This window comes from Carcharodon carcharias, chromosome 8 (genome assembly GCF_017639515.1).
Source record: "Carcharodon carcharias isolate sCarCar2 chromosome 8, sCarCar2.pri, whole genome shotgun sequence".
Taxonomy (NCBI): Eukaryota; Metazoa; Chordata; class Chondrichthyes; order Lamniformes; family Lamnidae; genus Carcharodon; species Carcharodon carcharias.
Window position 1 is genome coordinate 83,809,919 of NC_054474.1, and position 15,853 is coordinate 83,825,771.

Consider the following 15,853-nt stretch of genomic DNA (forward strand, 5'->3'; position numbering starts at 1 on the left):
TGTCAGAATCTCAATGGTTGAGGAAGCTTTTGCTTTAAGAAATTCTAGCTTGACATAGTTTAAATAAAATAATTGAACCTGAAGCCTGTGGCTGAGGAAGATATCGTCAAGTTTCTGATGGCTACAGTGGAGGCATTATCAGGTCAGCTATATCTTTGAGGGAGGGTGCAGCACACCCAATTATTAGCTGAGGATGGGAAGTTATGTTTGTGACAGATAGCAGAAGGGATACTAGTGGGGGAGGGGTGCCTGGATCTCAGTCCATTCATTGAGCTAATCACCAATCCAATGCTGACTATTTGTTAACTTTCTTTTCCCCTTCCAATATTCCTTTCCTTTCTGAAGGTACTAATCTTTGCTGGGTTATGGGTCCCTTTGCTCCTCACCCAGACGATTTGTGTGTGTGCTTAGATGTTGAGTGCCATTAGTATATTCTCCCATGTAGGCATCACAGCTCAGTTCCATAAAAATAAAATACTGCAGATGCTGGAAATCTGAAATAAAAACAGAAAGTGCTAGAAATACTCAGGAGGACTGGCAGCATCTGTGGAGAGGGAAAACAGATTGAACATTCTGAGTCAAATATGACTCTTCTTCAGAATTGAAGAAGGGTAGAGATGAGCCCTCTTTCAGTTCTGAAGAAGTCATATTCAACTTTATTTCCTTTATTTTTTGATGGGATGTGTGTGTTGCTGACAAGGCCAGCATTTGTTGCCAATCCCTAATTGCCCTTGAACTGAATGCTTGCTAGGCCATTTCAGAAGGCAGTTAAGAGTCAACCACATTGCTGTGGGTCTCGAGTCGCATGTGGGCCAGACCAGGTAAGGATGACAGATTTCCTTCCCTACAGGACATTGGTGAACCAGATGGGTTTTTATGACAATTGTTGATAGCTCCAAGGCCACCATTACTGAGACTAGCTTTATGTTCCAGATTTATTAATGGAATTCAAATTCCACCAGCTACCATGGTGGGCTTTGAACCTGTGTCCCCAGAGCATTGGCCTGGGCCTCTGGATTAGCCCAGTGACATTACCACTACACCACCATCTCCCCATAACTCAAAACATTAACTCTGTTTCTCTCTCTGCCTCCCTCCCCTCTGTTCCCCCCAGCCCCCCTCCCCTCCCCTCCCCTCCCCTCCCCATTGAATAAACAAAGCAAGCTGACTTTGCAGCTGGGCACGCAACTGACCAAAGTTGTTCAGCCTTGAAGTATTAGTGCCAGACTTAATCTCACATTGGGTCAATCAAGGGGAAACAAGTTACAGTCTGGATAGCTAGATCTGAGGCTACCACTTGGGGCTGCTTTCTTACATCTGCAACTCTCGTTCCTAAACTGTTTTTTCTCCCTTTCCAAATAATCCATCGCTCAGGAGTCTCCAAGGACGTATACTATTCCTCCCAGAAAAAAAACAATTCAAGCTGTTTCCCTTGCCTCTGTCTTTTCTTCACCAATTTAATTCCTCCTCACCTTGTACTGTCTCCTGGCTGAAAGAGTTTAAAGGCCTTATTTTCCTTGTTGCTCTCCAACCAACCAGTGAAAGGCCTGACGCACTGACTTGAGTCTTACTTACACCCTTAATGTCCTTCTTTCTGGCAGAGCAATGCAGTCCTGGAATGTTTAAGACAATACTGAGTGTCAGCCCTAGCTCAGTGGGTGGCCTTCTCACCTCTGAGTTAGAAAGTTATAGGATCGAATTCCACACCAAAAGCTTGAACACAAAACCTGCACAGCCAGCATAGTGTTTTGAAGAAGAGCAGGGGAGTGTACTGACCAATACTTATCCTTCAGTCAACACTACTAAAAGAGATTATCTGGTCATTATTTCATTGTTGTTGTGGGACCTTATTGTACACAAATTGGCTGCTGTGTTTTCTGTATTACAATGTTGACTACACTCCAAATGTACTTCTTTGATTCTAAAGCACTTTGGAACACCCTGAGGTCATGAAAGATTCCATATAAATGCATGCCTTCCTGATTTCTATTTTATCAATCTGACAGACAGTGAAAAGAGTGTTGAAATTTAAAAAGCCCAACTAACGACACCAAATTTTCCTTTCCATTATCTGCAAAGCTAGGGAAAGCTGCTGACAGGAATGCACCTCAGAGCCAAGCAAGACTTGGGATTATTTGACTCCAGACAGGCTAAGTGATTAATTCTGATCCTGGGACAAAAATGCATTAACCGCAGGCACATGTTGACTGCAGCAAGTTCAGCACACATTGAAATGTAAAGGTAATCTGGCCCAGGGCAAATCAGACCATGTTTGGTTTACTTGTTCATATTCACTCCACACTGTTCAACATTGGCAGAATCTTCCAACCACCAAGCATCAATTGTTAAGTTTTCATTGGCTAGAGATTAATTGGTTACAAGAGGCTTTAATAGTGCATGCACACTATGGCCTGAATTTCATGCTTGGTGTGCATGCCAAGTTGGCGAGAGCAGAAGCTGATGTGGAGTCCCCTCCTGGCTACGGCCACATTGCAAATGCAAGTTCACACTGGATGACCAATTAAGGTCTACCCAGTGTGAAAAGCATCTTCTCAATGGTTGGGAAGGGCCAGGCGGTAGTGGGAGCCTGTCGGGCGCTGGGTCCAATGGCAACCTATGGCAGGTGCAATAAAACTGGCAGAGGCAGCTCCCTGAAGGCTGTCAGGAGTCTGTCCAGGAAACCATTTTATTCAAACAATGGTCTCACCTGCAGCGGGAGACATCAGGCAGGATGGCAAGTCAGGTAGGCACTCGGCCCCCCATTTCTCGCATGATTGCTTCACCATAAGGACCTTATGGAGGAGGTTGGTATCATGCGGGACATTCTAGTAGCAAGGGATGGCAGGAGGAGGCAACCGCACCTGGACAAAAAAGCCTGGGAGGAGGTGGCAGCCGAGGTCAGCGGCCATGACATTGGATGGTGCATATGGGTGCAATGCCGCAAAAGGTTCAATGATCTGATGTGCTTGGCAAGGGTGAGTACCAAGTTGGCACAGATCAGTTTGGAGAAGTGTTAAGGACTGTCAGTCCACCTTTGGAGCTCAGGGGTGTTAGAGTTTGAGAGTCAACTGTCAATGACGCCGGAGCTGGCCAAGGGGGTGAGTCCTGGCTGCTTGGACTGAGTGCTTTGCGGGTCGAGGGCCACAACTCAGATATTCCCTGCAAGAAGATGTCCGGGGTCGGGGGGGTTGCTGGTGGCAGTGGCGCTTCAGGTAGAGAGTGGACAAATCAATGCTCCTCTGTCACTTCAGGAGAAGAGAAGCCATAAAACCAATGAAGGAACTAAGGCAGATAGAGGCTGTCCAAACCTCTTCATTCTGATGAGGTATAAGATGGATGCCTTGGAGCTATAGAGCCACCACCCACCTCAGTCAGCTGGTTGTGGAGAGGCAGGGGTCTCTGACAAAGTTGAGAGTGCAGTGCACAGAGGTGAGAGTGTCGGATTGTGCAAACATTTTTGTGTAGTCTCATCATTAATGGGAACCTCAAACCTAGAGTACCCATTGATCATTGAAAGATGATGGCACCATGATGCAGATCTCCATTGTCTCACCAGGTTGCTTGGCATGCACGGTAACAGTGTGATGATTGAAACTAATGACATGTCATAGTTCTCCCCTAGAATCACCAGCTCGCCCATAAACACAGGACCCGGAAGAGTCAAACTTGAGGCCAGAGGAACACTGGGCTTTAGAGCTCCTGCGTCACACCCCCTCTCTGCACCAAGCACCAGCGCAGATACCAGCACCTTGCTGGGCATTAGATTTTTAGCTAGAATGTTGGTGGATAGCGGTGAGGGCACTTTTTGCTTGCTTCAGGGGCAGGCTGAGGCAGAAAATGCCCAGGGCACCAGCAGTCGGAGGACTGCTGGAGACCAGGACAATGTTGAGCCGAAGGCAGATGATGAACCTCTGAAGTTATCCATTAGGTGGCAGATGCTAGATGTCCAGCAGGATGTGCGGGAGGATCTGTCAGAGATCTGTGAGGCTATGCATGCCATGGTCTCTACTGTGGAGGACTCCATGCGGAGCATGAGCACTGTGTTGATCCAGGCACCAGAAGCGCAACTTCAGAAGACCTATGGTCCTCTCTATCACTGCCCTTGTGGAGGCATGACTCCTATTATAATGATGTTGTGCCTCTGTTCTTCGGTGGCAGGGATGTATCATAAGCTGCCTTTTCAATGGATAGCCTTTGTCACTCAGCAGCCATCCATCCAGTTGGGCTGGAGCCCCGAAGAGCCTTGGCACCTGTGAGTGTCTCAGGATGTAAGCATCATGGGAGCTGCCAGGGTACTTGCACACACTTACGGAATCTGCATCTGTGGTCACAAATCTATCTGGATGTTCATCAAGTGGAAGCCCTTCCTGGTGACAAAGGCACCCTGCTGACCCATTGGCACTTTGATGACTACATGTGTGCAATCGATGGTACCCTGGATGCAGGGGAACCCAGCAATCACTGCAAAATCTCTGGCCCACTCAGCCTGGCTGGCCTCATCCATACAGAAATGACGCAACTGTGGGCAGCTGATTGGGATACTCCACACAGATCCCCTGGAAAGAGCCGGATGCATAGAAGTTGAGGGCCAGAGGGAACTTCAGAGCCACTGGCATGCGGTGTCCACCCACACAGTCGGAGTTGATCTCAGGCCCAATCATCTGGCAAATGGAGGTAACAGTCACCCTGGAGAGGTGTAGTCTCCTTTGGCATTGCACCTCAGACATGTTGTAGCTGCATCGCCGCCTGTAAACCTTGGCAGCAGGATAGCCCCTTCCGCCTTGGACTTCCTGCTGGCCCTGCGCCCCTTGTGTCTGTACCTCTCCTCTCACAGGTCGATCCCCTGGAAACTGTGTTGGGACATGAGGCCTCCTCATCCTTCTGCCCTTCTCTTCCTCCTCAGAGGAGGTGCCTCCATGGAAGACCACAATCCCCATTACCAGTGTGAGGGGAGGCTGGTGCCTGGAAAGGTCCACATGGTTAAAATCCTCCGAAGGCCTTGGAGACACAAATGAGTCCCAAAATGAAGCCTAAAAATGCTCAGATTGGAGCTCAGAACAGAGATAAAGCTATCAAATTCGAATAAGCAACCAGCAGCAAACTATCTCCTAAACTTCTCACTACTCACACTGGCAACGCTGCTGAACCTCTTTATCCCGCCCTTGGATGAGGCTTTGTTAAAAGTGAGCTGCCTACCTGCCCGTTTTGCCCTTGTAACAAGTGCAAAATTGCACGGGCAATGTAAAATTGGGATCAATTGTCTTTTTAATGGCCTTGATTGTTGGAGAGCGTGGCTCCGACACGTGCATGCGCCCACCATCATGAAGATTGCTCGCGTGCAAGATGATGTCGGGAAGCTTGCCTAACGTCGTTGAGCGCTATTTCATGTCTGTTCAGGTCAGGCACGTGTGCCTGTGGGATGTAAAATTCTGGCCTGTAAGTTTATTTTGATGTGAAAAGGTTTTGCCTTTGCAACAATGTATTAGTGTAAGTCAGCAAGTGGAGGTCCAAACTGGCCTTGAAGCAAAGCAGAATGCATCTCCATGCTCCAGGGAATGTTTCTGCTTTACTCCAGTGTCAGGTTAAATCTTGACTGAATTCAAGCTCTCCTTACACCAAAGCAGCAGCATTGGTTTGGTACAGTTCTAACTTGAATGCACCTTCTCAAAGCATTTTGACACCTTGTAGCCCCTTTGCATCTACTTGAGCTATTACGAGGCAAATTTGGGATTGAGTGCAGACTCGAGGTGGAATCTTCCCAGATTTGCACTAAGTGCAGTAGAGGGTGGGAAATAGGACGTTTTAGCCGCCGGCCGCAATGGCAGCTTTTCACACCATATGGTCCCCAATTCCACCTCATTTGTCATGCATCCCCAGGAAACATGCTGTTTTGATGATGGGCGTGCTCTCATTTGCCCGCCAGGCTGTCACCTTGCCACTTCCTCACACCGGGCACTATATTTAAAGTGCAGCCATGTACACGCCTCTCAGTGCTTCCAGCCAAGGACAGCTGCACAAAAGACATGGCCCCGAAAGGCAAGAAGACTGCAGCCCCCAATTCAATGACATGTCTCTGGAATGCCTTTGGATGCTGTGGAGGCTCATGGTGATATCCTCTATCCCCACTGTGGCAGTAATCCCACCACTCAAGCTTGGGAGGTGAAGGCAGTGGTGATCAGTGCCAGTGCTGAACACAAGTGGTTGGCCATCCAATGCAGAAAGGGAATGAATGATCTCATCCGTGCTGCCAGGGTAAGGCAACCATCTCGTCACTCTAGACTCACACTCAAGCCCATCACACATTCACTGGCATCTCACTCACTCATATAATAGCTCAAGGGACATCACCACTGAATCTCTCCTACCCTCTACATCATCTACCCTCACATCTCCATCTGGCCTCATCTCCTCTGGAGACTGCCTCCCCAGCCCTCACCATTTGCACAGATCAACTTGTGCCCCCACACATACCCTGGGATACCATTCCCCAGTACAGCCCTCACCCTGCAGCCTCTTCCCTTGCCTGAGGCCACTTTTCCCCCTTCCTCAAGCAAGCCCTAGCCCCACAGCCGTTGAGGAACCATCCCACCTTATGGCTGATCTGGTAGGTAGCGACCTGCCCATGATCCCCCTAAAAGTGATGTGGTGCTGTCTGTGAAGCCTGGCGTTGATGACTACAAGTGCTGCCTGAAGCAAGGTAGGCAAACAAACCATGAAGTCCCAAACAAAGTGCAGCCTGCCAGATACACGTCGCTTATGTACAGTTGTTAAACACGTCGGTTTTGCAATCATACCCTCATGCTTGGATGATCCAGCATCGAGGAAGATTCCTGCAAGTTGGGCTGATAATGACATGCAGATGTATTACAATGACATTCCCGACATCTGATGGGCAGAGTGGATGATTGCAAACTGGTTTCACAATGTCGTGAAACCAATTTTTGGCCTCCTTGCCATATTGTCTGCTTGCGCCACCAAACACACCCACCGCCAATGGGCACGGAGTTCGAAGATGAACTACAATTGATATTTCCTTGATTCCTAAAATCCCCAAAACATAAAAATTATTACTATTGTATAAACACAAAGAGAATTATGATATCCAGGAGTGAGATATGAACTGAAATCTCATTGTTGGGTTCAGATAATTCAGATAATGAACAACAGCTGGAATTGAAGCTTACAGCAGGGTGATGGACACCCTGAGAGTATGCTAAAAGCTATTTGAGAAGGCTTGATAGTCTCATATCTGTTATTCGAAACTGAGTTGCAGAATGGAATCTAATCAAAGGAATCAGATACTTATATACAGAATTATGGACATCTGGAAGTGAGTTTCAGGTTCAATTCTAATTGAGGTGTTCAGATGACATGTAAGAAATACCGGAAAGCTGAGTGTGACTTAAAGGTTACTATATAATTGAGGGGCATGGATGGCTTATACAGAGAACAGTGATAACGAGGAGTGAATTATAAACCAGAATATCCTTGGTGGTTTTCAGATGATTTATATGGAGAATATGGTCACTAGTAGATGAGTTACAAGATGTGATCTAAAGACCTTCTTGATGTGTATGGTTCAATGCCACATCACTGACTCAAACACATCAGATCTGTACAGTGAAGCAATATTGAAAGCATAGCTGGATTATATTTGCAAAGAACAACATCAGTGAATTACAAGACACAAATCCATTCAAGAAATTCAATGCCATAAACGAAAATGGTCAATTTCATGGAGTTTATGAATGGTATTTGAATCCAAATCTTAGAGTGAAGCTTTACAATCATCTAATTTGTTATCACTGATAAAATATATATTATATATGACAGTAAATTTTCTTTTCAAATTGATTTTCTCACCACAGCCATGCAGTCCAGCTGTCTGTTCTTTTTCACAGTGGTTTTCTAATACCATTTCAAGATCACAGCAGCTGCCATTTGACACAGTACAAAAGACATTTACAGTAGTCGGAACAAGACCAGTGGTTTTGCCAGGTTATTTCTTAAACATTTAAATTATACAACACAGGGAATGCCACCATTTCCAACATTATAACAATTACAGCATCTGACTTAAACAAACAATGCATAGAATACGGTAGAGGTGCGATGTAAGTGACACCCGCGTAGCATTAGTACAAGGTGACCTCTCGAACCACCTTGATGGGCAGCTACACGTAATTACTTCAACCACATTACATAACTGCTGCAATGAGAATTAGTCTGGATTTAACAAATAGTACTCACTGTGTAATTTATCATTGAGCACGGTTTGTTGAGTTCATCACTGGTTTATGAACAAGAAGTTTTGAAATGGCCCAAACTCCTTATTGTAGCACAGATAATGATTTATCTCCACCACTCATTCAATTTTGGGACTACCTTTCATGGTATAACTGGTGTCCAATGACACCTGTGAAAAGCAGCATAGCAACATTCACACCTCTCAGCTTCATAGGGTAGGACACAGGCCTCAAAATGAAGAAGTGATATCCCAAAATGAGAGTTTACTTATATCAGATTATGCAGACTATGTATAACCTTTCTAGCCTTTCATTTAAAGGTTAGTGGATAATCTTTGCTCTTTAATTCCCTTCTAATGGAAAATAAAACAGCCAAAGTAGAATGCTTATACTCCCACACAGATGTTGTCCAACTGAAAGAAAAAGAGCCTAATTTTCCACAAATGGGAGAGTGTTGAGTGGTCTAAGTGTAATCAGTGTTTGTAATAATGCTATTCTTTCCAAAATTGCATTAGGAAGGGAATTAAATGAAAGGGGTAACTGTTTGTTCGTAAATCCATCCATTTAACTAAATTGCTTACACACTCATATTGGCTGTGATGTAAATTAATGTGAAGAGATTTTGACTTGTTATATATTTTAGCGAATCATACACTTATGACACATACACTGCAGCGGAATAAACTGTACTATGTTTCCAGTTAATGTTTTAGCAAGAAGACGAGTCTGCTGGCTATTTTAACAAACTATTTTCTCAGTCCAAAGTTGTATTTCAGGCATTTGTTTTTCTTTTCAAAGCAATTGCTTTTAGGAGGGAGCACAGGAGAAGGCCAGTATCACACTCTCTTCACTCCTTCTGTCTCTTTAAAAAGTCTTGATTACATCCTTTCAAATGGAATTTTCTATGATAGTTATGAAGATGTAGAGTGATGTGATGGTGCTAGGTACCATGACAGAGAAGCTCTGAATATCAGTTCCTGAATTCGCATTGCAATCAGTAATTTTTTCAGGCTGCGTCTTTTCTTCAGAAGCCTTTAGCTTGTCTCTACGATCACAATCCTGCAATGGAATTAGATAATTATGATGACCAAAGTTTTAAATGCCTCCTAAATGCTCAGATTGTTTGTATGGTGTAATAAGTTAGAACCCTGTCATTTCAGTTCTGCGCCATGGGTTCACATCTAGCTCAGTATAAGATAGAAATCTATGTTCTCTGATAACCCTTAAGATATAAAACTAAAGAAAGTGCAAACAACCTCAGTGCAGTTGCAAGCAGTTTTCAGGCAGCAACATGCACCTGATGAATCACAGAATCACAGCATGTTTCAGCCCATCGTGTCTGCACTGGCTCTCCAAATGAGCAGTATGACTTAGTGCCATTCTCCTGCCTTTTCTTTGTACCCTTGCACATTGTTTCAGTTCAAATAATCATCCAATGCCTTCTTGAATGCCTTGATTGAACCCGCCTCCACCATACTTCCAGGCAGTGTCTTTCAGACTCAAACTACTTGCTGTGTGAAAATGGTTTTTCTCACATCACATTTCTTTCTTTTGCAAATCACTTTAAATCTGTGCCATCTAGTTCTCGATTCTTTTATGAGTGGGAACAGTTTCTCCCTAGCCACTCTATCCAGCACCCTCATGATTTTGAACACCTCTATCAAATCTCCTCTTGGACTTCTCCTCTCCAAGGAGAACACTCCCAACCTCTCCAATCTATCTTCATAACTGTAGTTTTTGACAGCCTGATACTTCTATTGATAAAGCACTGGTCCTCTGTACATTAGACTGAAGTCAAATCATAGCCTTTGCATTAGATTCAAACTCAGCTATTCTAAACTGGGAGTCTTCTTGAGTCATTTTCATAGGTGCTAGATAAAGTAGTTTACACTGATGAGGCACTCCATCACCGAGGGAGACACAACAGGCAGGGAAGTATATCCTGATCCAAGTTACGTGAGACATAGGGCAGGTTTTTCCGGTCAGCCAGTGGGGTGGGGCCCGCTCTCCGATGCTTGAAGTGACACAGGGATACGTCGGGCATGTGTCCCGACGTCACCCCGTGTCATCTAGATTTTCAGTTCAGTGGGCGCACAGCCGATTCAGCTGTGCACCCGCCAAACTGTCAACGGCCTGTTAAGGCCACTAAAAACTAATTAACCTCATTCATGGACCTGCCCGTCCAACATTAAGGTTGGTGGCAGGCTGGGAGCTCAGGCGGGCCTCGGGAAAAGCATGAAACCTCATCCACGGACATGATGAGGTTTCAGGAGGGTATTTAAATATTTAAGAAAGATTTCAATAAAACTTATGGACATGTCCCAACTCATGTGACAGTGTCGCATGAGGGGACATGGCAGCGAAAAATTTTAAACATGTTTATTAAAAGTTTTAAATCGGAGCCCATCTTCCTGAAGGCAGCACCTCACTTCAGGGAGATCTGTGCACTCTTTCACGTGCATGCACGAAAGAGCGCACTCCCGGCTGAGGGAATCCCCCCCCCGCCCGCACAGGGAGCGCATAGCACTTCCTGGTGAATGTCACGCTGGGCGGCCCTTAGTTGGCCCACCCATTTAAAATGGCTGTGCCCCTCCCCCCCCCCCCCCCCCCATGGCTGGGAGTGCCGATCGGAAGGCCACCCGCAGGTGCCCACTCCTGCACTTGCCCCCCGAGGGGGGAAAAAGTTGCCCATAGCGTCAAGCACGGAGATGTTGACTTCCCAGACCTTCCTGCTTGCCTGACTAAAGGACAATGGCAAGGCAAGATGGAAATAAGAATCAATGAAGAGATCTTCCCTCAACATGAACCCTACTCAACCTGAGAAGGCAAACTACTGATTCGCTCCCTGCCAATGTTGCTCAGTGACCAGCCATGTGGAGATGTATAAGTCTATATGGATTCGTCTTCATTTTTTCTTCACTTAATGAAGGGAATCAACTATCTCCAAAGATGATGTGATGGAGATCAAGTAACTACCATGTAGTTACAGCAATACAAGAAAGTGCAGAACAGAAAGGACCATTTGGTTCATTTAATCAATAGTGACAAGCAAACTCTGAAGGATAAATCACTTATGCCCACATTATCTGTGGCTTCCAATGCTTAAGGGAGATGTCTCTTTTCAACCTCCTTTTCACGGATAACAAACTCAATCTTATCACAGGTTCCCATTGTGAATGAATGCCCTACTGGCGCCAAAATAGGAGGTCAGAAAGGACTTTTACCTCATTTGACTCCAATTTGACTAACTCACTGGCATCATCGCTTGACCCATCCTTGCCTGGGAAGTTGAGGGATAAGTGTTGAGTAGTTGTAAGTGCAGGCTGCTTGTTTTCTGACAGATGAAACAGCAAGGAACTGGTGTATGAATTTGTAGCATTTCCTGTAAAAAACCAAGTCATGTTAAATTTTAGGCAAAAGGTTGAGAATCTCAACAGGAAATAAATCCAATATTTAAAGTAGGGTGAATTCTGTTCGTACTATTCCCTGTAGATTGGCAACAGATTTGGATACGTGAGTAGAACCAGTCTACAGGAACAGAATTAACAATGGTGATCTTGGGTGCTGGATCCCCAGTCCAAATTTAAAGGCCACTATTAAAGTAGCTTAATGAGATTGAAGTAGATCAAAACGCAGTTCATATAAGCATCTTAACCAGAATCAGGTGGCAGAGGTGTTCATCTCAAGTTAAGCTGGATTCAGAACCAAGGCCTTGAGGTGAAAGAACAGCATTTCCTTGCATAGTGTCACTCATCTCCCTGGATCTAATCCCTACATAAATGTTGTCTGATGATATATATACTTTACTTCTTTATGTATATCTTTCACCAATCTGGATGATTTCATTACTGGATTTAAGCCTGAAGTGTTCCCAGTTGCTTCTCCAGCCCCTCCCTCTCTCAGCTCTGAGGAGAAGCAGACCACAAATATTAAGGAGTCTGCTCAATGAGATATGGCCAAAAACTGGAATGGATCAAACAATAAGGGCAGGTTAGACTACCTGCTACTTTAGACCGAGATCCAAAGTCTGTATTTCCCATTGGGTATCCAATGCATTTCTTCAACATTACCTAGACTTCCCGGTAAGAAATGGATGCTCCGGTGTTCTGCTATTGAGCCCTGTGATTAAGAGTTCACTGATGTACTACAAAAGTCAATTGAATCCCATGGATCAGAGTCCTGTTCTCCATCACATTGGGTCTTATATTGGGATAGAAATTCCATGACAACAACTCATATTCATATAGCACCTTTAATGTTATAAAACATCCCAAGATGCTTCACTGGAGCATTATTAGACACAATTTGACACTGAACCACAAAAGGAGATATTATCACAAGCTTTTTTAAAGAGGTAATTTTAAGGAGAGTCTTAAACAAGAAGATAGAGAGATGGGTTTATGGAGGGAATTCCAGCGCTTTGAATCCAGGCAGCTGAAGCAAAGCAGTGAAAATTGGAGGTGTGCAAGAGTTCAGAAGCATAGGAGCATAAAGACCTCAGAGGGTTGAAGGTCTGGAAGAGGTTACAGAGATAGGAAGGAGCAAGGCCATATCGACTCTTTTAACTGAAGACTTAATTAAAATAACCGGAAGAACATCGAATATCGCCGTGCCAAATGGCCCAACATACGTTCATTCCTTTAGATACTAAACTGTTAATAACCAAATAATTAATCAAAACAGAAGGTTGGAGCTCAACTTTTAGTGGGAGGTTCCTAACTTCACCAGTGTCTATATTGTGAGGTAGTCTGTGTGGGTTCCAAGATCTTCTCCACAAGAATAGGGGTGGGGACAAATCAAGAGTGATAACCACTATGGGTTGCTCATACTCAATTCGTAGCAAAGGGTTGACAGTAGATCACCTTTTCTACACATTCATACTTACTGAGGCAGTTGTTGCTTGTGAAAAGGTTCAGTAGGTTCTCACACTCCTCACGTTGGTTGCCGCTGTTGACACATGTGCACCATATGGAGATATCAGTGCTACTGTTACTCACGTAGTTTGGTGTTAGAACTGTGCCTGTAGGGAACAAGAGTTGTACAGAGTTCTGTAAAGCACCCCTTGTTGAACATCATACTCCAAAGATAAGCTGTACAGGAAATGCACAAAGCCAATCAATTTCCTAACAAGATCAAGTGCAAATCTTCACTTATAATTTAGTGCCATTCAGGCACTTACCTGGTCAGAGTCGGGGTCTTCGCCATCCTCGGGAGGAATTTCCAACCTTCAAAAGCTGTCAATCAATCAGAGGCTGGCAGTTCTCCAGTACCAGCAGTACCACAGGCTGTGGTGGTCACTGCCAGTGCTGCAGCAGACCTCAGGCATAGGATCAACAATGGAGCCCTGGGGTAAGGTAATTGGGGTATGTTTGCTGGAGCCAGACAGGGAAACCCCACCGACGGAGGAAATGGGAGTTAGCATATAGGGCAGGCAGAGATCTTCACTGTGGATGACCCATGCCTCCAGTAGCTGTCTCCATTGGGAATGGGCTACCCAAGTAGAAGGGACCTGACACCCATCCACCCACCCTCAACCCGGCACCCGCACCCCAACCAAACTGCAAGCATAACCTCCATGGTTTACCTAGTGGTTTGCCCAAAAGTCGTGGCTCCTGCCTGTTGCTGGATAAATACCAGTGGTGGTGGGAGGTGGCCCTTAAGGGCCTCAGTTGACTTCCACTCAGAAAGGCATCCTTGAGCTTTCCCATCCTGAATTAAATTGGAGTGTGTTGGGAAAGCGGCAGGGTCTCCACACCACTTTCCTGTCCACCTTCCTGCCTCTCTGCCTCCCAGCCTGCCTCTAGGGGGAGTAAAATTCCACTGTATAGTCATTAGGACACAGAAAAAGGCCATACGGCACATTGTCTTTGGATTGTCTAAACTGAAGATAAAGTAAATCCCAACTGGAACACATCCCAACTGCTTATTCTTGCTGCTTTACATAAGTTTTCTCTTGTTTCATCTTCCTGCTCCTGAAGACAATGACTCATGTGGAGAGTAGTTCCACAAGCAATAGCAGCCTCCAGTACCATACCCAACTGGCCATTAACCTTGGACAATAAGTGTTTATGTGATTATGTACGACTAGTACAGGACAATGTATAAGGAGTGCCAGACAAGAGTAAGAAGTAGTGTGAGGATGGCAGGGGGGGAGCACTGAGAGTTTCAAAGCCAAATTTGGGTTGCACCAAGGATTGGCACTAAGCCCGTCCCTCTTCCTGACTTTCTGATTGTCATGGATGTTCTAACTGAGTAAGAGCCATGGTCAACGATATTTGCAGATGACATTGAGCTACGTGGTGGGAATAAAGAGAACATCACTGAGTATCTGAAGAACTGGTGAAAGCACTGGAAGACAGGGTTATGACAATCAGTAGACCAAAGGCCCAATACATGGTCTATTAGTTTGAGCCTAGGGAAGAGGCTCAAAGTGAAGGTGTATAGATTATGGGTGAAGACTTCAAGAAAGTGATTAGTTTCAAGTACCTGAGGTCGGTGTTGGCAGAAGATGGAACTATGGAAATGGAAATTAAGCAATGGATTAGCTCTGGTTGGAGTAATTGGAAGAAGTGAAGTGGAGGCTTATGTGATTGAAAAGTTCTGTTGAAACTGAAAGGAAGAATCTATAAGATAGTTGTGAGACTGACCTTGTTATATAGTGCAGGAACGTGGCAACATCAAGAAGAAAGGAACAACTGGATACAAATGAGATGCGGATGCTGAGATGGATGTGAGGAGTAACGAGAAAGGACAAGGTCAGGAACCAGTACATCAGGGAGTTTGTGAAGATTGTGGTAGCATCAAAGAAAGTAGCCAAGAAGAGATTGAAATGGTATAGTCATCTGTTGGAGAGAGAGAGAGAGGACATGTGGTGGGGTGACTGATGGAGATGGGACTGCCAGGAAGAAGAATAGGAAGGCAAAAGACCAGATGGTAAGATGCAGTGACCAGAGACCTAAACACAGCGGGGTTGGAAAAAGAATGGGTGACTGACAGGAGAAGATAGAGAAGGGTTATCAACCAGCACCATGGTGAACCCAAATGAGAGAAGCCGAAAGAAAAGGGAGTGACTGTGTGGTGGGGTGGTGAAAAACTCACTAAGGCCCAACTTGTTCTCACCCTATTTGAACACGCTCTTACAGAGATGAGAAAATCAAGGAAAGGAAACCTAGCCTCTGTGCTGTGTGAATGTGGAGAGCACAATACAGTAACCACAACACTGGCTCAAATTGGTAACCAAACATAGGGTCAAACCTGGGACCTTTGTGATCTGTAAGATACATTACCCCATTGCACAGTGTAATTATTCAGCGAGCCATTTAGAAGCCTGTTTTTTTTTAAAGCATTAGATTCACAACAAGCTATGTGGAAATCAGAGGCAAGAACTTGCAACCTATCGAGCCGTGGCATGGAAAACTAATGGCTGTGGTATTATATTAGCAAACTTAAATATCAGGAGTTCAAATCCCACTGTGGAAAATTGTGAAAATTAATTTGATAAATCTGGTAGTTGGTGGTGCATTGCAATACCCTTGCTTGACCATGTGGAGTGAGAGGTCACTGCTCACACTGCTGAGTTCCTGATCTATGGCATACTGTTGAAGCAC

General features: G+C 45.0%; 1 protein-coding gene across 2 annotated transcripts in view; it reads right to left on the minus strand.

Annotated features, from left to right (window-relative positions):
• Positions 1-7,488: 7,488 nt before the first annotated feature.
• The window catches only part of LOC121280787 (GDNF family receptor alpha-4-like), a 29,178-nt gene continuing 20,813 nt past the window's right edge, over positions 7,489-15,853 (minus strand). For both annotated transcript variants that reach the window (XM_041192986.1, XM_041192985.1), the window contains exons 6-8: positions 13,132-13,266; positions 11,471-11,628; positions 7,489-9,305 (exon numbers count right to left, since the gene is read on the minus strand). In XM_041192986.1, coding sequence (XP_041048920.1) covers positions 9,135-9,305; positions 11,471-11,628; positions 13,132-13,266 — 464 coding nt within the window. In that variant the 3' untranslated portion in view covers positions 7,489-9,134. The remainder of the gene's footprint in view (positions 9,306-11,470; positions 11,629-13,131; positions 13,267-15,853) is intronic.